This window comes from Trypanosoma cruzi, genomic scaffold (assembly GCF_000209065.1).
Source record: "Trypanosoma cruzi strain CL Brener 1047053516391 genomic scaffold, whole genome shotgun sequence".
NCBI lineage: Eukaryota > Euglenozoa > Kinetoplastea > Trypanosomatida > Trypanosomatidae > Trypanosoma > Trypanosoma cruzi.
This window is the reverse complement of record NW_001849475.1, coordinates 8,781-35,878: the sequence shown is the minus strand read 5'-3', so window position 1 is coordinate 35,878 and position 27,098 is coordinate 8,781. Positions and strand designations below refer to the sequence as shown.

Genomic DNA, 27,098 nt, shown 5'->3' with positions numbered 1-27,098 from the left:
CTGGAAGCTGGGCAGAAATACGTTGGGAGGCCACGACGCTCCACGAGGCGGACGTCGCGCCAGGTCTGAAAGGCCTGGCGTTTAAGCCGCGCCGAAGCCAACTTATCACACTCCGAAAGTAACGACCTAATTAATTTGACATTACAAGGGTCATTAGAAATCGTCGCAGCAACCATATTTACTTTGCTTTCAGGAGCCTCTGTCAATCCTGCTACTGATTGCGACAATGTAATTTCTTTATCCAAAATTTTCACAGAATTTTTGGACATGGACTTATTGCTGTTGTCACCGCTCTTTTTGTTACTGTTTATATGACCAAATGCTGGGTCTTGTTTCAATTCTGCATCCTGCGGTCGCGGAGGCGTGGGCCATTCTGCCTGTTCACTAGGGACCGTGCTTGGGGCCTTTGCGGTCATTTCTATAGGGGGGAAGGAGGTGTCGGTGGCAAGACGTCGCAACAAGTACATGCCATGACGTTGCTGCCAGCGCAGGAATGTCATCCGTAGAAGTGACGTACGCCGCCACATCTGGGCGTGTTGTTCCATTGAAAGAGTCAATAACGCGATCGGCAAATTCTCTCGGAACCACGGATGGGGGCAGCCGCAGTCCACTTCGGCCGACGTTCCACCCCTCTCCAGCTCGGGATACACCTGAAGTAGAAGCATCAGAGGAGCGGCCAAGGACCCGGAGGCAGAGGGAGTCGACGGGTACTCGACGGGAATGACTGACAAGGCACGCTGAAGCAAGGGATGAATTGAATCCTCGTCGCCCTTCCATTTCCGCGTAATAAATTCTCTCAAGGCGGCAAGAATGTTTGAACGCAAGGAAGACTCTTGCAGAATAGCTCCAACGGCAGCGGCAAATTCTCCATGATAATGCCGGCAGGCCCTGTAAGAATGTTTTTCACAACAAAGGAGATGCACCGCCGTCAAAAGTACATGCTTGCCCATGCCTTCAATAAGAGATGCCGCTTCGGATGCTGTGACATAAGAACTCGCCATGGCAATTAGACGTCTATTCGCAGGGATGCTGTTGTCGGCGACAACACAAAAGGCAATAATTGTCCGACAGGCCTGCGTGAGAATCGCCTGCAGCAACACCATGCAACCACCACGGTACATGTTGTCCTTATTCATCCTCCTCGCTCCCCAATGGCCATGAACAATGAAACAAACGCTTCACCTTCCTTCCTTCCTTGTGTCCTTCTCTCGTCTGCCCTCCACAACCCCTGCGGCCCCCCTCAAGAAAAACTAAAAAAAAAAAAAGAAACAACAACAACAAACAACCCTGTTGGACGCCAAACATGTGAATTGTATCACAGCAAACATCCCCCACAGAAACCGCCACCGTCACAAACACAAACACAAACACACACACACACACAAAAGGAGGGTGGAAACGGGCGTGGCACTGAATGAGCGTTCATATTGTACGGAGCACGCACCCCGCCCACAGCACCAAGAGAAAAGAACAACACCATAAAGAAAAACAAAAACAATTTGGCCTAATTGCAACAAATGACACACTCCAAAAAAAAAAAAAAAAAAAAAAAAAGCACCACACACGCACACACGGGGCAGGAGAGAAGGTGTGAAGAAAACCAAAATCAAAAGCAAAACAAACGTGGGATAGAGGAAAGTTGCGGGTTAAAATAAAAGTAAATAAAATTGGACCTTCAGAGAAACACCACATTGAAAAGACGACGGATGGAGTGTGAAGAGGCAAACCAAGCAAAATGGCAACCCTCACACAACTCCTCCCCCTTCCAAAACCTCCTCTCTCTCTCTCTCTCTTTTTTTTTTTTTTTTTTTTACACGTCCCTCCTCCTTCAATGACAAAAATGAAAAGAAAGAATGCAGCCAAGATATTTAATATTTCATCCCCACCGCACTCATGTCACAAATATACGCCTCAGCGATGAAGAAGAAAACTCCTCCTTTGTGCGTGGACACACCACGATGTTCTGGGAGCGATCACCCTCACTGGTTTTCTTCATACAACACTGCATCACGGCTAGTTTAGACAGGACCGTGCCGTTGGGAAGTGCAATCGGGTAGTTTCCACCGGTCCCACCATCAAGACACTCCTTTGTCAAGTAGCAGTAAAAACGTGTGGAACGTCGAATGAAGAGTACATCATTGCTCCAACGATCCTCTGCTTCAAGAAGCTCTGCTGCTGTCAGTGGCATTGTACTGACCTCTTCATTTTTGGAGCCCAAAATTGAGGCACTGCTCAGCGTCTCCTCCACCAAAGTCATCATAGACTGATCAAACGCAACAGATCCCGATTGTGTGTTTAGGTGACTTTCCGGAATGGGTTGGTTAATTAGGGACGCAGAGGCAAGTCGCTCCATTACCATGCGGTCAAAGTACTCATCCTTCAAAAATATAGAAGTGGCCACAACGCGAGTCACAAGATCCGGCAAAGTGTGTGTCCAGCCATTTGTCATTTCATCACTCTCTTTTTGTTTACCATGAATCCTTCCAAGGGCTTCACTTACAGAGAGAAGTTGGGATCCCAATAGAATTGCTACTTTATGAAATGACACAGCAAGCTTGTGGTAGCCTTCCACTGACATCATGCAAACCACAAGGCGCACTGACTCTTCGTTCTTCTTTGTGAGAACACTTCTTGCTTTTGGCGACGCCGAACAACGCTCGTCGCCTCCACTCGTAAAAGATTTCTCTGCGGTTATTGCTGAAGAGTTATAAGACACATTCTGCGGTGTTACAGCGTTGATAATAGCCTGCACAAAAGCTGGTCTTCGTGTCGCGTGTGGCAGAAGGTGAGTTGCAATATATTGAAACACAACATGGTCGGCGGTTTGTCCATCTCGAAAGATTTGTAGCAGTCGTGTGGCGTGTAGTTCTACCAAAAGATCATACAACATTTCCAAAACTTTCTTCTGTCGCTTGTCGTCAATTCGTTCCACGGCGGGTAAAAGCCGTTCCTCACAGTATGCAATTGCTTCTGTAACGGAATGCCTTGCTTCAATACACTGGATGGCAATGTGCTCCGGCGCTACCGTGGTGGAGGGTTGCCCCTGCTCCTCTGGATGCGAAACCGTAAAGTACGCTGTGAGGAAGTTAGATGTGGGCAAAGAATCTGACTTCCTTCCCTGATTCTCAAATGAATTATTGCTATTGTTACTATTGTTCTTGTTTCCGCTCATACTGCCACCTTGAATGGGCGGTAGTGGGGGGAGTGCAAGTGACATCAGCGTTGGAAACCAAAACAAAGGTAGTCCATAGGCGTCCGCGACGTGACGCGCCAGCTGATACCGCTCCGTAGCGATGAGGTAGTCCACCATCTCCATGCGCAGACGCAACATCCCACGTATTATGTAATAATTTTCCCTGTTCAAAATATGCGGCACCTTTGGTGAGCAAACATAACGAAATGCATCATTTGTGGTATCATCGTCCTTCTTGTGGCCGTTGGGCCGAAGACTACTTTCATGCTCTTCCTTAATCTCTAGAAGAGGCGTCATGCGCTGCAGACGAGGCAGCTCGCACTCTAAGAGAAACGAGGCTCGATCAAAAAATACACTGTACTTCCGAGAAACATTAAGCACACGCAGGGCAATTTTATCCAGCGATCCCGCGGCTGCGGTAGGATTTGGATTTGCCTGTTCACGCTTCACAAGAGTCTCCAATGCCGCTTTCACTGGCTGCAGTTCTCTGGAAAGCTTCTGCAGCTGGCGAAATGTCTCGATGGTGTCTTGTGTGGCGGGGTTCATTTTCTTTTTTTTTCTTTTTCTTTTTCTTTTTCTTTTCAGTGATGTGTTGGGGGGAAAAAAGCCTAAGAAGCAACGACACACGGCAAACTGTGACGGTCCTCCCTGCTTCCGTGCAGGTGCGACCTTCTAATGGGATCACGTGCGGATCTTTAAGCGGAATCCCACCCAAGGCAGAGAAAAAAAAAAAAAAAAAGAAAATAATAATAATAATAATAAAGAAATGTGCTTAAAGTAAAGTGCATTAAACCCAACTTCTTGTGAACATCTGGCGGTCACACAAAAGAAAAAGACAGACAATATTTATAATGAAAAAAATAATAATAATAATAAAAAATAATAATGATGATAAATGTGAGGGAAGGGAAGTAAATACCGAGCCGTCCACAGTGGCCATAGCACCACGCCTGAAAAGAGTAAGAGAAGTGGGCTACATGACAAACAAGAACAGAAGGAGATGTATACAACGGGCCCTTCAAAAATAGCCTTAAAATAATTATTCGTGTCAATAGACTTATATTTTTAATTCATACCTCTTCCCACCACCCACCCACCCAACATCCTTCTTTTCTCAACTCCTCCTCCTCTTCCCAATTGCCCGCCTCGGAAGCCTCCTCTCTCTCTCTCTCTCTCTCTCTTTTTCTTTTGATAATTTCTCATCTCTACCCTTTCTTCTATTCCCTTTCTCGATACAAATTTCTTTTTTTTTTTTTTTTTCTGCTTCCCAACCACCACTCGCCTTTTCAGCTGATTCCTCTTTTTTCTTCTCGTTTATGTACGTGAGGCGAGACGCAAAGCGTTGGAGATCGACACCCTCAACTGACGCAGGAGGGACTCCATGATCAGGACGTCATTCCGCTCGGGATACACACTCCGGGCTTCATCAATCAGTGCCACCTCATTTCGACGCGTAGTTTCCGTCAACGCACCGATAGAGGCGTCACCAGCAGCCGGGGGGAGTGTGACTGCGTCGAATGCCAGGGAAGCGGCATCCACCGTCGTACCGAGTTGCATTGCTCCACTACCAGCAGCCGGAAGAGTGACCGTAGAAAGCTGGTTTGTGAAGCTCTGCTCCATTGCACTATCTGTCTTCTGCTTCAGACTCTGTCGCATTGGGGCGTCTAGGAGATGTTGGTGATAAATGTTTGTGCGGCAACTAGTATCATCCTGCGGGGGCGCTGAGATTGCCGGGTATATGGATTGATTGCTGACCGATGGTGCTGCCACACTCCACCGACCGCCACCCACTCGAGTGACCCGCAGTCCTCGGAGGTAGTCGGAGTGAAAGGCCCTCCACAAATTCACAACCCGTTGAGCCTCTTCCAACGCGTGCACAATGGAGCCCCACTGACTCTTCGCGTCTTTTACGTGTGCCGCCCGATCCAATAACAGAAAGGCATGCAAAAAAAGAACGAGGGAATGAAGGGCGACAAGATGTGGTATAAAATCTACCGCCTGTACCACTTCACCATGATGGAATTTCTCAATAACGACAACCACCTGCTCAGTGATGGTGACCATCAGAACCCGGTTCCGTGCCTCATCGCAGAGACGCGGTGGATGCTCTTCTACAACTGCACCTTCGGCATTCATAACAGCAGTTCCGTTCTCTCCCCACGTGGCAAAGAGTCCCCCCAAGTTTTCCGCTCTCAACAAAAATTGCAAAATGTTTTGCACAGCGACGTATATCTGTTGGCGTTGAGTTGGCGAAGGCAGAGAGCCCGTCTGCTTGACAGTGAGTTGCGATGACACCGACACGGGTGCTGTCGTGTTGCCGGTGATAAAAATAGGGCTTTCAATGAACTCACTTTTCGTGAGAACGGCAAGAAGATCGGGGAGAGCAAACAAGTGGGCCAATGCACGACACTCATCCACGAGTGGCGAGCAGGAAAGACGGTAAAGCATTCCGCCAATCTCAGAAAAAAGGTCCAGCGTCAGCGAGTCAACGTGTCGCCGGTGAAAGTCCAAATAGGGCGAACTCAACACGCTCTGAAACAGCAGTTGATTGGAGCGCACAAATTCGGCAACCGGCAGAAGAGCGGCCTCTGAGTTGTCCAGTGCGGACAAAACAACATTAAACCAACGTGTCGCAAGTAAAAGAACACTTTTAACGACTTCCCTATACGCGTCAATGTTTTCCAGGCCATACGCAGCGGCATCATTTTCACTGGTCGTGTGTCCCAATAAAACCCGTGCACTCGTTTTCCAGGCCCGCATGGCGGTACAGTACGATAGGGCATTGATTTGAATCAGTTGAATGGCATGTTTCTGAGAAATTACCATCAATACGTCAAATACGATTTGCAAAAGCCACAAAATAGAAGCAACTTCTGTCCCTCCATGCGCAAAGAGAGCGGAAATAGATTCATCGATTGCCTGAAATGCACTTATTATACATGCCATCAACTGTGGGCTCGTACCATCGCTAGTAGACGATATACACAGCATCTCACAGAGCTGTGGCGAAAGGTGCAATAATTGACCAAGAAGGGCCAAGGCCGACAATTTATTTCCACCGTAAGAAGAGGTAGTTATATCTTGCACCAGCACATCAAATAGCGCAGTGTAATGGCGTTGAAGTGTGATATCATCTGGTGAAACGCCGGGAGTTCCAAGAAAAGCCATCATAGCGCCATAAAAATGCTGCCGCGCCATGGTTACACGTGAACCCCACTGCACAGTTGTCACCAAAAGGGATTTCAGCAATTGTAAATTCTCCAGGCTAATCAACGAGCGATCAAACATGTCGGTAGCTTCTTGCTTGCTCTCAATTATAGCACCAGTGAGATCTCTCTTAGCAGCGCGTGAAAATTTGTTGAAGTTCTCCACAAGACTACTCTTTGCCGTTTGTGAAACTGCTGATGTTTGTAAAACATCCGTTGTATCCGGTCGTGCACGTCGCGAGAAACTAACATTTTCGTCCATGATGGTTTCATCCCCAAACCTTGACCCATACGCCACAACTGTCCCTTGTGCGCCGTTTTTAGAGGGAAAGCCATGAGGCCCGTCATGAGTTACCGCTGCCTTTCGTTTCAGCTGCGCCATAAGTGTTGAAAGAGTTTGACTGAGCGGATAAACAATTTGTTCCTGAGCCGCCACCGTCAGGGACGATGTCAGCTGAACTCCTTCCAACACACACTGCGCCAAATACACAATATGTTCTTGCTGTATCTTATCGAGTACGGTTACCGCAATTTTTGCCAGGCTGCACCAGCCATCTATAAATTGCACACCACCGGCATATGCGGCGAGACACTCGTTGGCCCGAACAAAGACACTGAGTCGCTCTCGAATTTCCTTCTGAGAAAGGGATCGTTTGTTGTTTAACTGACTTTCCTTCTGAAATGCTTCATAAAGCAAAGGGATCGAATACTGCGGGGTGCTATCATTAGCACGGAAGATGTAACCCTCAGCCCCGCCAGGAGCCACACAATTCGTTGGAAACAATGGGAGAGATTTTAAACAGAATGACGGCCACTGCGCAAAATCCACAGTCACACTCTGTTCATGGCCAGCAATGACACCTGGTGAAACATATTCCTCTGATTTCAATGACATCGACTGGGGTGAAACATGCAGCAGCAAAAAGAGGACTTCCACCAAACTGGAATTGGGCGTCGAATACAGAGAAACATGCAATTCTTCTGGCTTCTTTGTTCCGATGCTAAAGACATCAAGCGCCAACAGCTTCATGACAAATGCATATTTGTTCAGTACGAGCGGGGAGCATTGATCCGGGCGTAACGTTTGTAAAAAATAAAACATCTCGTCATTTCCACTTCGTCTCATTAGACGCTGAAGGCTAGGGGTGCTAAGAGACGGATTGGCGCGAAGAAGATACACGAGCTTTACATATTTCACAGCAATGTGTGGATATGCCACCTCAACTTCTCTACTGTTGGCTCCCACAATTACGGGTTCGAGGCAGTAGCCGGCCAACAACTCCTCTGAGGAACCATACAACGGATAGCCGCAGAGCCAAGAGGTGATGGAGGTCTGAGGGGCTCTTGCATTCTGGATAAGAAGATCTAAAATGAGGGATTTTGTTTCCACCTCGGCATGGGGCAGCATCAGGTGCACCTCATCGTGGTCCAAAACGGCAAGTGCAGGTGGGACGTGGATGATGGGACTGCTGACAGCTTCCAAACGCAGTGCCGTTACAAACGGCGTAATGACGGCCTCCAGAGCGTCTGGTCGACTAAACCAATGGCGTGCCGCCTGACTGAGAGTAGGCTGCGGAATCAACAAGAGAAGTTGAAGCGCCTTCCTGGCAAGAAGACTGTCAACACTGGCACTCAACGGAAGTAATTGACAGCGAGCTCCGTGTTGCTGCGGGTTCTGGCATCGAAGTAAAAGAGACTGTCTAGACCTTCCTCCTCCCTTCACTGTAATTGCCGTCTTTAACAAGATAAGGCATTGGCGCACCGCCGCACGTTGATGATTCAGCAATTCATTAGGGGCCGTTGAGGCTTCAGAAATAATTTGCAACGCTTCACCCAACACATCCGCAGGCGCTTTTGAACAGGCCATGACAACCGTAAAGGGAACCATGCTATTGCTTCCACTGTAGGCGAGTTGTAGAGACAACACGCGATTCAACGCCGCTGCGGCCAAAGCAGCCACAGTATAGCGTTCGTCTGCCGATGAAAAAAAACGACGCAGGACGCCTCGAAATATTTCTTCAGCAATAAAACGTATCACCACCGTGTACGTTGGTAGATTTTCCATCGCGGGCGCATAGTATTTAAACAAGGCAGTCATCAGACCCAGAAATCCAATGGTTATTCCGTAAGTTCCATGGTGGCATTCATACTGGCAGTGTCCTAGTAGTGAGCGTGCCTCAACGGTGATGGCAATGCTGTCATCATCGTTGCCATTTTCTCGCCGTTTAAAATCACTAGTATTACCTTGCTTCCATCTGGCACTTGAAGCAGCACCGGTCTCCGTAACAGGGCTAAGAAGATGATTTTCCTCCAAAAGAGTCCACACACGTGCTGCTTCCTCATGATTCGTGATCAATGAACCAATCAGAAAAAGCACCTTACCAAGCACGGACTGAGACAATCGTGGGGCATAGAGAAAATTAAGAGCTGTGTTGAGTGTGATAAGATGATGCACGTCATCACGAAGTAAAGGATGTGTTGCCATTTGGCGCAACAGCACAAAGACGCTAGCGACAAACGCTTGTTGTTTTTCTACAAGGTACTCTTGTGTAAACTGACGATGAAGTAATACAGTGGCCCTTGTGGGTTTCTTTAGCGCCGTCATGGAGCCGCCCATATCTAGCGAAAGTAACGATGACACACCTCCGCTCACCCCAGCGCACTCTTGTGCTTGCCCGATAAGCGAGGACCATTGCAGCTCCGTGCAGTCCACCTGCATTTCACTGAAGAGAGCCACAACACGCTCCGTATACTGCGGATTCCTCCCAATCATAGCCAATATGTCAAGAAAACTCGTCAGAATCTTGAGCGTGTATGATTCCCACATCACATTTGGTCGTTGGGTCTGGAACACAGAGCGCATGTGCGTCACACAATTTTTAAATATAAAAAATGTCACGGCACAATCGGAATCCATGTCAGGAGTTAACACATCGGATGGAAGATTTTCAAGACACACAGTGAGGGCCTGTAGGATATGCGCCATTTCAGAGAAGAAGGGTTCCCCTTGATCCCGTACCGCCCTCTCGACGCTGTATTGCTGCAACCCACCGCCTCCTGCCACGGCTGAAAACGTCGATTTTTTGGCCCCAGCCTCATCGCTTTGAAGTGCATCTGTGCCGGCCTGCAATGACTCCAGATATCGAACGCAAGAACGTACATCATTATCGGCCACATGTTTTATTGCAAGAAGCATTTCATCAAACATGTAAGCAATAATGTCGTATGGAATAATGTAGATGTTTTCAGGCGGAATGACCAGTAAATTCTGCATTGGGATTAATCGAATAAAATGCTTCATGACTTTGCCACGGTTCAGGGTATGTGAGGATTTACAGCGATCGCCCAAAAACGCCTCTACTGCCTTGTCAAGACCACGCTCATCGCCCTTTCCACACAAGAATACACCGACCCCAAGCAAAATTATACTGAGATACCCTTCTACGATGGTTATCCACTGGATGTACTGCCTACGACCGGCAGTTCCCAGCGCGTCATGTGTGGAAGGTTGCCTTGTCTGCCCTGCCTTACGGTACCCAGCAGCAGAAAATGACAAGGAGCCCGGCATCTGTAAATGCTCAAACTTGGAGCGTAGATTCCTCAGCCACTCCTCCACCTCCGTGGCGATGTTGGAACGAAACAAGACATTTTCCTTAAATTGCCCAGAGCTGTTGCAAAGATGTTTCCACGCGGTCATACTATTCAAAAGTGACACCGTCAAAAGCCATGCCACAGCGGAAATACTTGCTGTCGAAGGGTGTTGGCGGAAAGTTTCCATGCTTACTACAGCACTGTGGATGTGTCGTCGCACTTCCTCAATGAGAAGTTCCAAAAGCCCACAAAGTTCTTTGATGAATGATTCCTGCATTTGAAAATGGCGCGTGAGCAGCAATAAACACTGAGCGGTGAGTAAAATGGGATTTGACTTGCCGTGCGCGGAGAACACGGAAGAAATTGAGCTGTGGCCTGACGTGAGGAGGGACGCCGAGGAAATTTCTGCCTTAATAAATTGAATAATGTTTGTAGCTGCAATCGAGGCAACAATTGCCACTGTGTCGTTGACGCCAGTCAGCCTCTCAGCGTCCCCGCAAAGTAGAAGAAGACTGAGCAGGACACGAGCCCTTCCCACATGTTCGTTAACAAAATCAATGGAGCTGGTCTGCGTCACAGGAGAATCACCCACAGAGCCCAACAGCGCAAACGGTTGCTGCTGCTGCTGCTGCTGCTGCTGCTGCTGCGTGTAGCAGAAAACCCCCCAAAACTACTCGTTGCAGCGGCTCCACCAAAAAACGGAGTCGTCGCAGCAGTATTCGTGGCAGTCGCAGATGTTGCCTGGTTGACATTGCTCTGTTTAAACGACAGGGTTAAGTACGCCTTAATTTCCGCAATGACTGCTGCACTGAGACGCCCGTCACGGCATGCGGAGCCAATTTGTTGCAAAAGAGTCCCCGCGCTCATTTGACGTTAACTCCGCCCCACCCGCTTCTTCTCCTCGTGTTCTTTTCGTTCCGCCTCGTCACCACCCCCTTTCCCTCCGAGGTGTTGGCGGCGGTATGGCAAAAAAAGAAAAAAGAAAAGGACACCCGAACGGCAACTGCGTTGGTTTGTCTTATTCTGCCTTTTTTCCCCCTTTCTCCCCCTCCCTCTCTCTCTCTATATATATTTGTCTCCTCTTGGCTTTTGTTTCCTGGTCTCTTGTCGACCCGCACCGCTCTTCTCACTCCCCTTTATTCCACCCCCTTTTACGACGGATCAAAGTACCCTCGTTCGCTTTCTCTCTCCCGATTCTTCACACAGACGCACCCGTTCCTTCTGTCTTTGCGTACGTTTCTCTCCTTCCTTGCCGTCCCACTGTTCAGCGCTCCTTCCCCCACGGATGCATGCGCCGTGCGGCAACGGCGGCGGGTGAAAGTGGTGACAAACGCAAAAAATAAAAGGATGGAAAAAAAAACGATGATGTCGCAGGAGTTGAATAAAAAGGCAGCAAAGACACACACACACACACACAAAAAAAAACAGTCAGACAGACAGATACACGGAAAAATAAAACAGGAAATAAACGGGAGGAAGAAAACGCAACAAAAGGCATCTAATCATTTCTTCGTGCATCTAACAATAACCAGGCGGCAACTTCAGTAGCAAACGAAATGGCAGCTGGCGACGTGCAAACAACAAACAAAAGAGAAAACAGACACTAAGTGAGACCAAAAAAAAAGCAAAAGCATGAAATGAAGTTAACAACATGTATTTGTTTGTTGTTTGTATTTTCTCTTCACACACACACTCTCTCTCTCTTGGCGTACGGCCAGTTCTACTGTGACCCGCATTCATTCACGCTGCCTTCGCTTCCGTGAAAGTCGTGCAATCGTTTCTCTCAAATTATTTACAACGGCCTCTCTCTTTTTCAACTCCGCCTGCACCGCTGCAAGCTCCTCGCGCTCTTTGCTAAGCACCAGACGCGTGGCGTCCACATTCTCCATCTGTTTCAGTTTTCCCTCCTCTAACTGCATAGTTCTCCGTACACTCTCCACGCGCTCCTGTTGAATCACTCGCTGCCGCTGCTCATGCTCCTGCAATCGTTTGCCACATGTCTCCGCCTCCGCCAGTTTTTGTGCAAGGTGCTGCTGTAGCGCGGCGTTTTCCTCCTCGCTCTTCCTCACTAAATCTCGTTGTTCCGCAAGGACGCCATTAATAATGCGCTCCCGAACATCGTCTTCCAGCAGCTGCACTCTGCGGCGTTCCTCCTGCAATTGTCGCTCCTCACGTGCGCGTCGTTCCCGACGCTCGCGTCTCGCCATGGAAACAACACTAGTGAAATAGTAATGATGAAATCCGCTGTTCTGCTGCGGAACGGACTCGCCGTCGTAGCCCTCAAAGCAAATGGTGTTTGTATAGTAGTACTCCAGAGTGTTACGCTCCAAGTGGAGAGAAACAAGGGCCTGTTGCTCCAGTTTCTGCTGCAACAGTTCAAGCTGCGCCAGTGACTCCTCGTACGCCAACTCAAAGGGAGACTTTCTCCTTGTCGTCGTCGTCGTGGATGGTGCAGGCCACACCGACTGAGTTTTCTTCTTGAGTGATGTCATGGGACACCGCGTGACGTTTACGGGTCGTGCGGAAAGCGGAGGTTGCCGCGGTTGCTTGCTGGCCGTGGCGAATCGACTCCATGGCGCCCGCGGGGGAGGTCGCTGCTGCGACATGTAAGGCAAAAAAAAAAAAATCCGACGCCCGCACCTGCCCCAGTGTGTCGAAAACTGGCATGAGTGGTGGAACACCCAACAAAACCATAAAAACAAAAGATAAAAGAAAAAAAAACATGAAAGAACACAAAGACAAGTAATTCACAGAGGGAGAAAAAAATATATGCACAACGGCGACGCACAAGATGAAGGGTCTATTTCAGTTTCCGCACACTGTTCTCTTCCCACTAAGAAAAACAAACAAACAAACAACAAAAAAGCATTCTCGTTGAGCGAGCAAACCATCGCCTGCACTTCCGTGGATCACAACGCATGTCATGCAATTTCCTTGTCCGACGTTAACTCCTTGTCACTGTCAATGCGAATCACATTGTTCGGATTCCCCACAATGGAAAGCATGACCAGTCCAGCATACCGTCGAATCTCTGACGGCGAACACATTTGAACAAACTCACCCCAAGAAATGTGGTGGACGAACTCCGCCCAGCTGATGAGACCAAAGTCCGGGTGCGGCAGAACGCTTAGACTGTCTGACTGAACCCGCTGCTCCCGCATCATTTCAATGTATTCACAACGTTCACATGGCTCAATTTTCTTCTGCACAGCGCCACTGGCCTCATTTCCGTAAAACACCAAATCCTGCATCTGCCACTGCATCCTGGAAGGGTTGGCCAAGTCCAGGGTCCTCACAAAGCGTTGAACAGCAAAGATCCCATACTGACAAAGATCAGTGTCTTTCACACGGGCAAAAAACGCACTCCACGGTAGACGCAGTGCAGCTTCAATAATTTTGCTTTCATTTTCTGGTGCATGCTTAGTATGGAAGTGAATTGAAGTCTGGGACTCTGCGTGCGGTTCTGTTATTCCTCTTCCAAACTTACCGCCTCCATCATCGCCGGCCTCCAACATATCCTCATGAGTGTTACGGCTGTTCGATGCCACCCCTCCCATGATAGTAAGAGACTTCTCATCATCAGCAAAATGTGCTTCCGCTCGACGTCCAAGACGCAGCTTGGTAAGATCAATGTTGGTAACGATGGCTGACGTGAAGTATCCTTGCAGCAGATCCGTCACAAAGCCTCGCATCACGTCCAAACCAGCCACATGTATCACGTTTGACATTTGCTGTTGTAATTGATGCTTGTAAAAAGCCGAATACGAGGCTCCCAACAACCACATTGTGTCGTACACACCCCATTGCTCAATACGACGCCAGACAAAACGAGCATCTTGCACGGAACGAATAAATAGGCTCAGATAACCGAGTTGTTCCCACATGGGATCATTCTGTGCCCCAGGAGACCGATAAAGCGATATAGAGACCATAGTTTGCTCGATAAGCAGGTGATCCATAAAAACAATTTGTTGCTTCCAGACGTCTGTTGCACGTACCCTTTTTCCTTCCCCCACAATTCCTGATGCCAACAGGTGGCCATTCATGTGGGTTGGAGGGAGATTGACGGGCTTATTTCCTAGAACCACACGCATTTGTTCCAGGTATTTCATTGCCTGAAAAATGAACGAATCCTCAAGATGAATCTCAATGGAGCTGAGGTTGATGACAAACTCCTTAAAGTACACAATAGGGGTCCAGCGAAGAAGTTTCCGTGAGAAACGGAACGTGAATGACTTGTCATCCACCAGTTGCGCCACCACACGCTGCTTCGCGCACCGACGTTCGTCATCAATCTGGATCACAGAGACGGACGCAGAAAAGATTTGCTCATCACCCGGGCCCTCCGCCTCTTTTCCCTGAGAAAAAAAGAGTTTAACAGGTTTTACCGTCAATAGAATAAAGTCCTCATTCTCGTCCGAGAACAATGCGTGGATGCTATCCACCTTTACACGGAAGAAAAACTGAAAGTACGGCAGAGAACAGAAGGTGTCAATAGTGTTCTCTGTGGTGATACTAATGGCGTAGCTTGTGCGGCTCAACCCTCGTATCCGAACAAAGAGAGTGACTCCACCGGGGAGAAGTAATGCTTGCTGCTGCTGTTCACTGCGTTTTAATGCGGCTTGTGGGTCAAAGTTAATAAAGAGAGGTTTGCTTCGGGCATTCTTACCCTCAGCGACCCACAGCTCCATCACCGGTCGGTATTTCGAGTTCTCCCATGCAAAACCTTTTGTTGTTCGTGGGTACACAACAAGAAGCTGAGGCACATCTTGCTGTCTCAAGTTTATTGTGTAACTGGTGCGATTTTCCACAACAAGTGGCGGCCGGTAAGGCCTGGAAACCACAACGAACATCGTGCTCCCGCGGCGATGACATGAGAGCATTAAAACATCTGATCCCGCCCGTGTAACATACAAAACATCTCCAAGCTGAACGACCGTATCTTCTGGATACACACAACGTCTATCTTGCACTTTCATTCGTATTTCATAGTGGATGTTGAAGGCTCTTTCACACAACTTTCCAATGTTAAGCGGCTGTGACCAGTAACAACGCTGAATTTCCAACCCCGCAGTTGCAGGAAGCCGCACCTGAATGGCGTTTGCTGCATCGCTCTCACGACTAAAATCAATAATTTGACTATGATCTGGTGATAAGTCGATTGGTCGGAGGAGGGAACTCATGTTCTCAAATTTGATTCGGCTCTGACGGCATGTAATGATGCTATCGGTGCAATTCTGAAGAATCCAGCGGGGGTTGAATGTGACAACACGAGTAGCCTTCATGCGACCACCCACAAATTCCACCGTGTATGACAATGACAAGTTCACATTTTTATAAAAGCTACAGTTTACAATTCCGCACTCAAGCAATGCACCGATGGGAACTGGATCGGACCACTTGGTCCAGTGGATCCCACTACTAAACGCGTATCTTCCAATAGAGACATAAATGGCGGCCTTATCACCAAGTTTTTCCATGCGCTTCGTATTGAAAAGGTACGCAGGACCACCACGGGATATTCCGCTACCAACGGTGTCAAACGAACCCGGTGCGATGCCTTCCTCACTGCATAGACCTGCGGCGAGTGTGCCGTTCTTTACATCTGCAATTTGTAAGCAATGTGGGGTTCGGTTGATGATCCAGTACGGGCACCAGATGGTTACCACCCTCGGGGTACAATCAACGTGAAGAATGATGGAAGCGCCCCGCTGGTCATGCAGGGTGATGATGCGATCGCACTCCTTTTTGCTGACAGAGTGTACAAGCGCAGGAGACGGATTCGAATCTGGATGAATGGGCGCTGGACCCATCGGCTCCCCATTTGCCTGATTCGCAACAATGTCAATGTAAATGTCTTTTAACGGATTCATCTGCGTGATGCAAGAGCGCTCTCCCGACGCGACATCAATCGTCGTGACATGTTCGTAGGAATTGGATTTACCAAAGTGTAACGGGGAACGGTGCTGTTTTTCTGACTTCTTTCGGTACATCAAACAAATCCGCATCGGCAAACTTGTGCCATTGACAATAAAAAGGGGCGCCTGAAAGGTTCCCCTGCAATCAATCACGTCGGAATCACCAACACAACATTTCTCATCAAAGCAAAGAAAAAAGAAGACGGCCCGCCTCAAAGACGCGGAGGCCTGCATGGAGTTGAAATCCTCCGCGGTCTCGTTGCACTCGACTGTGCAGACACCCAGGAAGACCTGCCCGTAGAGAAAAGGCAGCATGTCGTAGCAAACTCCCAGAGAACAAGGGGTACTGCGGTGTTTTTCCATGTGTGGCATAAAAGAGGTACGATGCCGCAGAGAACCAAGAGGTAAATGCAGTACACCATCCGGTGAAATTAATCCCACCCCAGAAACATGCATGGTAAAGGGAAGTTCGTTTTTAAATGCAATATTTGTACGGAACTCAACCAACTTTTGTCCCTCCGAGACGGTGACATCCACCAGCAGATGACTACCCATTGGGCCGGGAGAATGAAAGACAAGACGTTTCCCTGTTTTCGCAACGTTCACCAGTTCCGTGTTATTCCGAAATGAAACCAGCAGACGGTGCTGCCAGGGGGGTAACTCATGACCCTCAACTCGGGGGAAGTTAAACTGTATGGTCTCGTTTGCATTCAGAATGGAGGGTGTGGGCGAGTGGTTGGGGCTGTCGTGGGCAAAACGAACCTCCACCTCGTGTCCAACGTGTTGTACCACCCGATACATGCAGAACTGCTGCTTCGACGTCCCAAGAGGTTTCCAAAAAACGTCCTGCTCAAACGAATGCTGTGCATCCCAAAGATGCTTTTTCAGCAACCAAATACGACGTAAATTTTCCATCACCCGCGCTGAAAGATGTAAACGCACGGGACGTAAATGAAGCCCCGCTCGCAGCAATCCTTTCCGCCGCTTAACATCTTCAAATGAGACATTCGGTTCGCTTCGCAGCACGACATCCAGAAGAACGGGTTCAAGCAGCGAACACCAAGAGCAGATACTGAAATTGTAGTAAGTGATGCTCCAGGTGAAGGAAACATGCAGCTTAAAGGCTAAACCTCTCTTTTCCACCATCGGGGTGGTGAGGCTCTCAACGCGGACACAAAATAGAGGGATGCTGACATCGCTGCTGTCATCCACTAAGTCCACACTAAGGTATCGCAGGTTAAATGACAAACTCGTATAAGTTTCCAAATCAGTCGTTGTGTTGCCCTGTTGACTGGTATACCAAGGTGTCTCCAGCGACGAGGTAATCTCACTGCCTACAACGTCATCCAGCCCATTTTTCTCGATATTTCCTAATGTCTTTTGCGTCCCTAATATGGCATCCCAACAAAGGTAGACGTCACCATAACATAGCCGCAGTTCAATGCCGTAAGGGCAGAGTACCTCGATATATCGCTTCAATACATTTTCCAACTGTGCATACGACCGCGTGTGGTGAACTGTGAGTGCCAGTTCAGAGACCAACGATCGGTTCTCCACCAGGCCTCCATTTGCGTCAAGATATTTACAGTATATGGAAAACTCACTCATGTCAAACGTACTGGATTCATTAATCAAATGACCATCAAACCGTAACATTTCCACGCGCGCAGACATCGTTGCTTGAAGAACCAATGAACGTGAAAAATGCGCCGTATTTGTTTTCTGTTGAAGAGGGAAATGTAATTCACGCGCTCCCTCCGGAAGTGTGAGAAAAAGAACGACGTTGGCCATAACTCGTCTAGAGACGTTATTTGTACCAAACCCTGATTTAAATGAAGCCGAGTTGTTATTCTTGCTGTTTTGATGACCAGACTTTTTGGTACCACGATGGACAGTTAAAGAGGTTTCCTTTTCTTCCCCATTTTCTATATCCGATACAATTGGCTCTAGGCCAGCCGTTGCAGCACTACAATCACCGCATGGTGAGGGTACTACGTTGATAATCGTATTACAAGTGGCGTCTACAATGACGTACGATCCATTCCCAACGGCCATGTAATATTCAAGAACTTTCCCGTAAAGATGAATGCGTGCGTTGATGATGCACAGTGTAAGACCATCGCCAAGTGACAATAGGGGCGATCTGGCGTCAATGAAGTGAATGTCATGCCCATTACCGTCAATGGTGATGTGATTGTGCCGCCCCTGAACCACCCTCACTTTGGTGCGTTGAGACAACACAAGTCGTTCCTGCAGTGTAAAATCACTGTCGATGTATCTTACTTCGTGCACATGATACTCCGGTAGCACAATTCTCCGATACGGTTCGTAAAGCGAGGAAAGCAACAAGTGCATGGTGCTCTTTTCAAAGAACCCAACAGCCTTTCCAAAGTTCACGTGGACTTCTTCCTCCTTGCCACGCGCGTCAAGGCAGAAGGAAAGACAGCGATACACTGACAAATTTTCCGCCGACTGCTCAACCCCCTCCACCTCTCTTTCCCTCTCTTTGCTTTGGTCCCGAGTCCGGCAAGAGATGGAAGGGGTCACTGGCCGCATTTCAAGCAGGTTGGGCCTGTCATCCGCGCCAAGGGTAATAAAAGCCAGTTTCACATGCATCCGCCTTGCCACGCCGGGGATGCCCCTCTGCCTCTCCACGACCACAGGGCGTTCATACATCGCAGACATCTCACCCATTTTGAGAAAGATGCCGAAGTTATTTCGTAGCAAACACAACGTGAAGGAGTCCCACTCCACACAGACTCGAAGGCCGAACTCACCTCCCGCTGCTGGCAGCGACAAATCACCGGATTCACATTCCGTGGGGTCTCCCATTGGGAGCTGCAGGCAAAACGCCGGGTCCTCGGTCTCTGCATGAAAGACGTCTAACAACTCCGCTTCGGTCACCACAAAATGCCGTACGAGGCTTTGTAGCATAAGTTCATAAAGCGATTGCTCCACCTCAACAACTACCGCATGGATAATGATCTTCACGTTCCACATCACATCCTTTTGTGAAATTCCAACGATATCGACCTCCATCGGTTTCATGACGTAGTTTAAATGTTCCTGCAAAGATACCACACCCACAGCACTTAGTGAAACACCAAAAGCACCACTGCCATTAGTATCCTTCTCCACGACGATGTCTCCTGGACTTAACACAACGCCACGGCCAAGATTCGGGTTACCTGCGACAACGCAGCCATGTTCCGCCACCACCATATAAGGCGCTTTGAGGGTAAAATAAACCGAAAAGGGTGAACTATCTCTGCCTTTGGACGACATCCCTTTCCTCCACATACGCCGTTCCTCTAAAAACGTCCACAACCAACGCAGTTGTTGATACCCACCCTTTTCAAACACTTCACACAGGGCATATATCTCTCGTTTCAGGGGAAGAACAATCCATACAGAGTCCATGGCTCCCGTCACATAATTCTCCGCTGTACGCGCCAGGTAAAACAAATTCTTTACCTTCCCTGTCTCACTGCCTTCTTCCGACCAGAACGGAGGCACAAACACCGGCCGCAGTTTGAATCCGCCCTCCGACGCGTCATTCTCCACTACCACACCGTTATTGACAATACTGTCAACAGAAATAGACCACATATAATTGACACCATGCACCTCTGAAGAGAGCACAAATTCAATAGACTTGATGGAAACAAAAAACAGCGACCTAACACGCTGGCATGGGCGCAGGAGATGTGGAACGGTCAAATTTAACCTAAAAAGAGTAAAATAATAATTGGTCGAATAGTCCTGGTCTTCTGGACTCGGCGGGCGTGGAAGAACATTTGCCACACGTGGCTCCCAACGCAGGATTCTGCCATACGCATTTCGAATATGAAGACTAAAAAGGGAATCCTTCAGATTAAATAAGAAATACGGTTCAGGGGTGATGTCGAGAGAACCGACCGAAATCCAGCTAGAGACTTTCTTCACTTCCCTTTCAACTGACACATTGTACCGCGCTTGAAGGGCCGTGTGTGCATTCATACGACTATTAGGACTCGTGGACCTCCTCTTTTCCTCTTCCTTCGTTGGTGGTGCGGCCGCTCCGACGGTTTCATGATGAAACCACAAAAACCGAAATGATTCATCCACAACTTCCTTTGGGTGACGGAAAAACGTTACACGGTTCTGCGCTAACGGCTCCAGTTGCCACACAGAAGCCTCCCCAACATAGTAGCGGGATGAGAATGCACCACCGGACCCCCACTGAAAACCCATCGTGAAGTGCTCCACCAAAACAGCGATATCGATAGCAGAACGTTCAAAGGTTTTGAAAGAGTCCCCCTCCTCCGCCTCTACGGAGCGATAGCGCCGAGGTGGGTCTCGGAGGCGAAGGCAAATGTACCGAATATCAATAGTCCACTCCGTCGACTCCTCACCGGTACCGTACGCCAAAATGAATGGGTCAACAGCCACTTTCTTGGGCGCAAAACGGCCTTTCCACGGCATCTCCAGGTAGTTTACAAAAAACCAGTCCAATACAAGAGAAAATTGAGGTGTGCTTCCCTGGAAAATAAAATCATCCGGCATTTCTATCCGGAAACGACGAGGACGCATTTCTCTCCAACCGCCTACACGAAAGAGTTCGTAAGAAAATTCACATAAAAACCGCGTACGGCTCAGCAAAGTCAGTATGTTCACGGCAGCGAGATCACTAATGGTTCTTTTCCGTCGTATGCCACGTACCTCAATTCCTTCAAGCGTCAGCGTTGAGATGTGTTGCACAAACCGCTTTGGGCTTGTTGAATTGCTTTCCCCATCAACACGAAGTTCATCACAAAAGCGACAGAAATCCGCCTTTCCCCATAACTTGGCTGGAAGATGGGCACTTTTTTCTGGAAGCAAAAAATGTACTTGCGACAATTCAAAACGTTTGTGCAAGAGACACCACGAAAAAGGCGCAAGCGGAGCATCGGGTTGAGGCCAACGCAGCAAAGAACTCCCCGCAATGTAAGGTTGTCTCCACACTAACGTTGCTGCCCTGGAGATGACACCACGTGAAAACACCTCAATGAGGCTCCACAACTGCGGCTGCCAGTAAACAATATTCAGGTGTTCTCCTGAAATAAAAAGAAAATGTGTATAACGGTACCCTGCAGAACCCCCATTCGCAATAAAATCTGATATCGACAACATTGGTGGCTCACGGTGGATAGAGAATGAAAGAGACAACATTGGTTTGCCGGTGAAAATACCTCCTTTTGTGTCCTCTTTGCACTGGTTTCCGGTGGGCGCCACCACGTGACCAAGTTCTCCGGTCGGAACACGTCGCATCAATATATAAGGACGATGTAACGTCACACAACTTTTATTACAACCCTCGGCATTGCTCCAGTGAATATTCACTTGAGAACCATTGATGACCGCTACGGGTTTGGCATTCACACCATCATCCACTGCGGCGTCTGTTTCATCTTCCAATTCAAACTTGTCGGATGGGTAGTAGAGTGACAGAACAAGGTGCTCCAGGTCGATGGAAACGTCATCATTTTGAAGAAGACCCCCCGCAGGATCCGTCCGCCACTTTTCTTCAACCGTCGCCGCAGGCTCATCTGACCAGGGGATAGACCGATATCTCACATGCCCAAATATTTGGTTCGTCACAATTCCCGAAAGGTCCCATAGCATTTCGGCAACACACAACAACTCACTTGAAAACGCCAACTTGACATCTGCTGAGGAAGCCATCTTTACGTACTTCCGAGCCGCATGGGGATATAATCGTTCCTTCATTTGAAACAGAAGAGTTAGCGCTGGACCCAAATCATCATCAGCCGCCGTCGAAGCAGAAGCAGGTGTTTTCGCTACGGATCGCGTAACCTCAAAAACTGTTGCATTTCTTGCGTGTGCCATAACAGATAACCTATTCGTAGCAAGAGAAATAACTTTCTTCTTTTGTTGCTGCACATATGATATATTCACCGAGGTCATGAATAATTTGTGCATCGGCGGTGTAGCGCCCTCCTTGTGCTTCTCAATTGCTTCATCACGAAGATAAAAACTACACTTTGGAATAGACATTTCCATCTTTAACAAACACAACTGCTGCTCCCCACCCTGTTGGTTTTCCTCTTCTACTGATGTTGGGTCAGGAGGGATGTCAAGGACATGGTGCCCCACCGCGTGGCTGTCAAGCGCATTGGCAAAGCGTTTCGCCTCTTCGATGCTCTGAAATCGCATGCGAATATGATGACATGGACGCGTTCGAGAGGCCCTCTGGACAGTTCGAAAAGCGTGTTTTACTTCTTCCCTTTCTTCATTTTCCTTCCCACTCCGTTTATGCTCTTGACACCAGTCTTCAATGAAGGCCTCAAGCAACGGCATACTCCAGAGAGATGGAAACTTATATTTTCCGAACAGCACCTCCTTCGCCTTCAATACGCCGCTCCTGCGTGTATGCGAAACACCCCCACACTCCACAAATAAACTCACCTCCGAGGCATCCTGAGCAACGTGCAAATGACCTCGATAAAGTTCAAAAAAGTGACTTGGAAAGGTGGGTCGCTTGACGTGATAGACAACAATTTTCCCCATCATCACCTCTATGCGACGGTAATTGTCTACCAGACTGGGTGCCTGCATTTTTTCGCGGTAAAATTTTTCCTCTTGCAATCGCGGAGAAGGCTCATGCTCGACAAGGTATCTTTCATCTACGGTAAGCACTTGGGCAAGGAACACCTTGCTGGGGGAAGTAGGCGACATGTCATGCATCGTATCAATGGCTGCCGGCTGAGAGAGTCTCTGAAAGATGTCTGTCATCATCAAAAAGGAGGTGCACAATACAGAGAGGCTCTGTCGTGAGCATCGAATTTGCAGTGGCTTCTCAAATACAATGGATGCGGACAAGAGCGGTACGGATGGGCTGCGGCGCATCATAACACTCTTTTTAAAAATTATTGTAAAACTCGGGAGGGACGTAATGCGATCCCACAAATTTTTTGAATCGTCCTCATCGAAGTCATAAAAACTTGCATCGACGCGTGTGGTATTCAAAAGACACTCTGCTGTTACCCCTCCAATCGTGGCGTGTACCGTGTTCACCCAATCGTCTGGGTCATCGCCAAAGGTGTCGGAGACTCCCGTGAGACATTGTATGCGCCGCCGTTTCTCAATTTTCTTTGCAGGGTCGTTTTTAACTTCCACTCGCCACAGTTTAATACGACTTACCTGCCGCTCATCTTCAGAGGCAACAATACGCACATCATGGAGTAGTAATTGCCAACTACACAGAAACTCCCGTTCCACCATCATCATCAGTAATGTGCGCCTTTTATTGGGGTCCATCGTCTCCTGTCGCCTCTCGCAGGGCGAGGGAACACCACGCGACGACGGTGTGGGTGATGAGGCGGATAGCGACACAAAAGGAAAAGGGGATAAAGGGCGAGCAAATTCAACGCAGGCCTGAAGGAAAGGCATATCTACATTGCAGTCTATAGGGCTCCACTTCAAACAAATTTCATATGGCGGTACGCCACTCACGGCGTCATACTCCGCCAAGCTGCCGGGGTGATGCCGCTTCAACAAAATCGAGGCTGCGGCTTCATGTTCACAGCCACAAATGACATACCGCTCCTTTGCTACACGAATAATACTCACCACACGCGATTGCTCCTTTAAGTGCGAAAGCACCATGTAATCATTAACGTCCAGGCTAAAAGAAAAGCAGCGATTAAACATGTACACCAAGTTAGCGGTGAGTCCTTCCATCGCCAACGTTGTAAAGGGTGCACATTCCCCATCACTCTCGCGTAACATTAACTCGAGTGCATGCGCACGGAGAGAAACTTGCCAACGAACCCCCTCAAAGTTTCCAGTTGATGCACTACCGCCAGCATCGGAAAGACTTTCCACCTCACTCTCGGGAATGCCAAACTCCTTGGCAATGGCGAGGCGTTGCGCAGCCGTCCAACGCTCCGCATTCACAAGCTGAGACATTTCTTCAATCTCTGCCTGAATATCGGGAGTTTCCTCGCCAAACGGATCACCAGCATTCTCTTCCTGGGTGTTCCGCGTTTTTGAAAAGAATAACCAACTCCACCAACTTGAACGGCGTTTCCCGTCTGTGTGGGCGACATCCATGGCGGCCTGCCCATTTGGCTCTTCCCCCATCTCTCCAGATTTCCCTTCGGCTTCCTCTTGTTGCTGATGTTTTTGTTGCCGTCGCCTTTCCAACAGGGCCTCCCTCTGTTCCCGCTCTAGATGCGTTCTATGGTAGGCGAGTCGACGTGCTATTTTGATTGATTCCATCGGCAGTTCCATCTCCAAATCTTGGAGTCGCGTTTTCTCTTCCATTGTAAGTTCCGTAAGCCAGTTGGCCTCCAGTTGTCTTCGCCTGGCGCGTTTGAACAGTGTCATGTACTCTTCTCTCGCCGCCTTGAGGCGCTTGTATTTCTCCCACACAAAAACGCGGCGTTCTCGAACCTGCCTTATACGATGCAAAGTTACCTGAATGGCGTATGCCCACCAGGCGCGCGCATTGTCGGTGGGCCTTTTCTTTTCGGCGCCCACGGGCCGAAAGTGATGCAGCACATCATACTCCTCTCCGTCACGTGCCTCGCGCCACAAGGCACGAAGTATTGCCCATTCTTCACGAGATAACACAGCACGCAGACGATCCACGCGCAGTTCAATGCGGGACGTCGGAAGGTCGGTGCGGTATGGCACCGGCTGGTACTGCACAAAGGCCATTGCACTAAAGGGAGAAATAATGCGATAGCACCGCGCTGGTAGACTCTGCCGTAACGTTGATGGTGTTGTTTTCCTTGACAGTCCTCTAATGACGCCTAATGATGCCTCTTCCGTCTCCTGTATGGTTTCGGCTGCATAATTCTCATCGCCGCATCCAGATCGTTGCATGGAAAAGGTGGTGGCGTTGAGAAGAACCCGCACCCCCTCCAGCACCACCTTCTTGTACAACACCCTCTCCTTTGCTGCGGTGAAGTGCGGAGCAAAGTTTTCATCACACGCATACGTTCGAAAATTATCCAATACAATAGAAAAAGAATGATAGTCTTGACCCACAAGTTGATCCGTCCCTGCGTCTACACTCCCTCCAGATGCATAACAGCCTTCATATTGTACAACGACATCCTTCAACATCAGTTGAACATTGTTCAGTATGACGGCCTTTAGACGTGCTGCAAAAGTGACATCCTTCTGTGCTTCTAAAAATGCCTCCTCCTCTTCCTCTAATACGCCTTCTGTGGGAGCCCCATTGTGGGCTACTGGAGTTGTCTCCACCTTCGTATCTCCTGCAAGTTCTTGTTGAAGCAGCGCCTCAAACAGGTTCAGTTGGTGCAGCTTGCGTTCATACGCTTCTTGTTTTTCACGTGCCGGATCATACCCGGCAGCCGTCTTTTGCCGCAGCAACACACGGACCTTTTTTACTTCCACCACTACGCACTCCGAGTGCAGGCGCGTCCATGGGACAATAACCGTCAATTCATCAATGTAACCTTCCTTTACACAAACCGCAGTATCAAATGCCCGCAGAGCGTCCCTACGGAAGCGCAGATTCCTCAAACTCACATGCCCACTCCACAATGAGACCTTCACTTGCTCTCTGTTCACGTTTTCAAAGTAATTCCCCAAGTATGTCGTGACGAGACCCGCCACAAATTTGTCAAACATGATGGATAAAGTAAAAACCCAAAACTCTCACTTCCCCTCGCTTTATATATATAATCACACAAACAAATAAACAAAAACACACGCAAAGGCCAACACACAAAAAATAAACTGTTTCTCCAAGAGTGTTTCGTTACCTCAGCGCACAGGTAATATTTGGTTAGCACTTTGGCTGGTAGGCAGCGACTGTTTCAAGCAAACAAGCACGATAGATGCAGCTATGTACAAACACACGTGTCAGCATACAAATATATATATATATATATATCTGTGCCTGCGGGTTTGCATGCACATAAAGATTTCAAATGTGTGTGTATGTGTGTGTGTGTGTAGGGATGTCCGTGGAACAGATGAAATGAAAATGAATACCGCCGCTTCACGTTTTCCTCTTGTGTCCAACTCCCTCGGACGAATATTACCAGCCGGAACAGTCCCGCTCTTCCCCCCTGTTTCTAAGTGTGTGCCTGCCTCCTTCACAGCGGTAACAATGCACCCTGCCTCACTCAGTGATTTGAGCGCGGCTGCTCTGTCAGCAATCGGAGAGAAGAAGTAGGGGGTAAAAAAAAAAAAAGGAAAAAAAAAAAACAAAAAAAAACTTCATTTGCCCACACACACACACAAAAACAACAACAACAACAAAAGCACACAAATCGTAGGCAAAGAAAACGCATAAATAGAGAGTGGGAAGAAGACGGGAAGTGCGAAAGAGAGCGAGTGTGTGCGTGTGATTTAAGATTTAAAACAAGACAAAAAAAGAAAAACGCCACAGTTGTGACATTCATATACAAACACAAAGTGAGAGAGAAAAAAAAAAAATAAATAAATAAATAAATAAAATCACGATCCAATATAAATAAAAGAAAAGAAGAAAAGAGAAAGAGGAACATCCTAATATAATAAATAAACAGGCAAAAACACAAACATACGACCGTATTTATATATAAATATATCCATACGTATATAAGATGGAAATTGTTCACGTGCATCCCTCCACCCACACAAGAAGAAGAAGAAAAAGAAAAAAACGCTGGCAAAAACAAACTCTTGTAATTTCATTTTATTCAGAAGGAGGATTCAAATGGTGCTGAAAAAACAATAAACCAATAAACGAGTTCCGCCGGCTTCACTTCCTTCAGTGTCTTTCCTCGTTTTCGTAACTTTTCCCCCTCAATTTCCCCTTGAGAAATTGACGGCTGGTCAATCCATACTGACCCGTTATGCATCATTCGCTCCAGCACAGCCTGAACGCGGTGCGGACGCCACATCAGACGGGCTTCAAGCTCACCTTGCGTAAACGCAACACATTCAACATGAAAAGGGACATCTGCCGTCCCAGTTTCGACGTCCTTCTCACTGTCCACTGAGTCATGATGCCGAGCGGGGGCAAATAGACCGCGGGAGGCACCCACACGGTTGGAAGGGCCAAACATGGGCGCCACATTTTCACAAGGACGTTCGTCCCCTACTCGAGTGGAGTGATACCGCAAAATCTGTTCTGCACGTTTCTTTAGCACAGTGTCTAACAGCGGCGCGTCATCCGCGCCTCGC

At 48.3% G+C, this 27,098-nt stretch overlaps 5 protein-coding genes and 1 pseudogene across 5 annotated transcripts, besides 29 other annotated features; all 6 read right to left on the bottom strand.

Moving 5' to 3' along the window:
- Tc00.1047053507735.69 (hypothetical protein, conserved) lies at positions 1-1,136 on the bottom strand (the record flags this gene model as incomplete). The annotated part of the gene is made up of 1 exon (XM_807007.1): positions 1-1,136. A coding segment is annotated over one exon (1,136 nt), but the record flags the coding sequence as incomplete, so codon positions are not given.
- Positions 1-5,081: a sequence feature (heterozygous, Esmeraldo-like haplotype).
- Positions 1,351-1,384: a microsatellite.
- Positions 1,530-1,554: a microsatellite.
- Positions 1,793-1,812: a microsatellite.
- On the bottom strand, positions 1,892-3,739 carry Tc00.1047053507735.60 (hypothetical protein, conserved; the record flags this gene model as incomplete). Its single annotated transcript, XM_807006.1, has 1 exon — positions 1,892-3,739. One exon carries the CDS (start codon positions 3,737-3,739, stop codon positions 1,892-1,894), a length of 1,848 nt encoding a protein of 615 aa, XP_812099.1.
- Positions 3,739-3,775: a microsatellite.
- Positions 3,936-3,955: a microsatellite.
- Positions 4,042-4,088: a microsatellite.
- Positions 4,351-4,380: a microsatellite.
- Tc00.1047053507735.50 lies at positions 4,508-10,660 on the bottom strand (annotated as a pseudogene).
- Positions 5,082-5,199: a sequence feature (areas merged during assembly that could not be assigned to a particular haplotype. This can correspond to areas where the two haplotypes were merged or to regions with more than two copies in the genome that were merged during assembly.).
- Positions 5,200-8,412: a sequence feature (heterozygous, Esmeraldo-like haplotype).
- Positions 8,413-11,790: a sequence feature (areas merged during assembly that could not be assigned to a particular haplotype. This can correspond to areas where the two haplotypes were merged or to regions with more than two copies in the genome that were merged during assembly.).
- Positions 10,605-10,637: a microsatellite.
- Positions 11,727-12,596, bottom strand: Tc00.1047053507735.30 (hypothetical protein, conserved; the record flags this gene model as incomplete). Its single annotated transcript, XM_807005.1, has 1 exon — positions 11,727-12,596. The coding sequence occupies one exon, from the start codon at positions 12,594-12,596 to the stop codon at positions 11,727-11,729; it is 870 nt and encodes a 289-aa protein (XP_812098.1).
- Positions 11,791-12,489: a sequence feature (haploid, non-Esmeraldo-like haplotype).
- Positions 12,490-15,600: a sequence feature (haploid, Esmeraldo-like haplotype).
- On the bottom strand, positions 12,912-25,553 carry Tc00.1047053507735.20 (hypothetical protein, conserved; the record flags this gene model as incomplete). Its single annotated transcript, XM_807004.1, has 1 exon — positions 12,912-25,553. One exon carries the CDS (start codon positions 25,551-25,553, stop codon positions 12,912-12,914), a length of 12,642 nt encoding a protein of 4,213 aa, XP_812097.1.
- Positions 15,601-15,822: a sequence feature (areas merged during assembly that could not be assigned to a particular haplotype. This can correspond to areas where the two haplotypes were merged or to regions with more than two copies in the genome that were merged during assembly.).
- Positions 15,823-17,886: a sequence feature (areas merged during assembly that could not be assigned to a particular haplotype. This can correspond to areas where the two haplotypes were merged or to regions with more than two copies in the genome that were merged during assembly.).
- Positions 17,887-17,920: a sequence feature (areas merged during assembly that could not be assigned to a particular haplotype. This can correspond to areas where the two haplotypes were merged or to regions with more than two copies in the genome that were merged during assembly.).
- Positions 17,921-18,636: a sequence feature (areas merged during assembly that could not be assigned to a particular haplotype. This can correspond to areas where the two haplotypes were merged or to regions with more than two copies in the genome that were merged during assembly.).
- Positions 18,637-19,217: a sequence feature (areas merged during assembly that could not be assigned to a particular haplotype. This can correspond to areas where the two haplotypes were merged or to regions with more than two copies in the genome that were merged during assembly.).
- Positions 19,218-21,335: a sequence feature (areas merged during assembly that could not be assigned to a particular haplotype. This can correspond to areas where the two haplotypes were merged or to regions with more than two copies in the genome that were merged during assembly.).
- Positions 21,336-22,466: a sequence feature (areas merged during assembly that could not be assigned to a particular haplotype. This can correspond to areas where the two haplotypes were merged or to regions with more than two copies in the genome that were merged during assembly.).
- Positions 22,467-23,574: a sequence feature (areas merged during assembly that could not be assigned to a particular haplotype. This can correspond to areas where the two haplotypes were merged or to regions with more than two copies in the genome that were merged during assembly.).
- Positions 23,575-23,685: a sequence feature (areas merged during assembly that could not be assigned to a particular haplotype. This can correspond to areas where the two haplotypes were merged or to regions with more than two copies in the genome that were merged during assembly.).
- Positions 23,686-27,098: a sequence feature (heterozygous, Esmeraldo-like haplotype).
- Positions 25,604-25,662: a microsatellite.
- Positions 25,799-25,818: a microsatellite.
- Positions 25,857-25,881: a microsatellite.
- Positions 26,109-26,145: a microsatellite.
- Positions 26,356-26,386: a microsatellite.
- Positions 26,612-27,098, bottom strand: Tc00.1047053507735.10 (hypothetical protein, conserved; the record flags this gene model as incomplete). The annotated part of the gene is made up of 1 exon (XM_807003.1): positions 26,612-27,098. A coding segment is annotated over one exon (487 nt), but the record flags the coding sequence as incomplete, so codon positions are not given.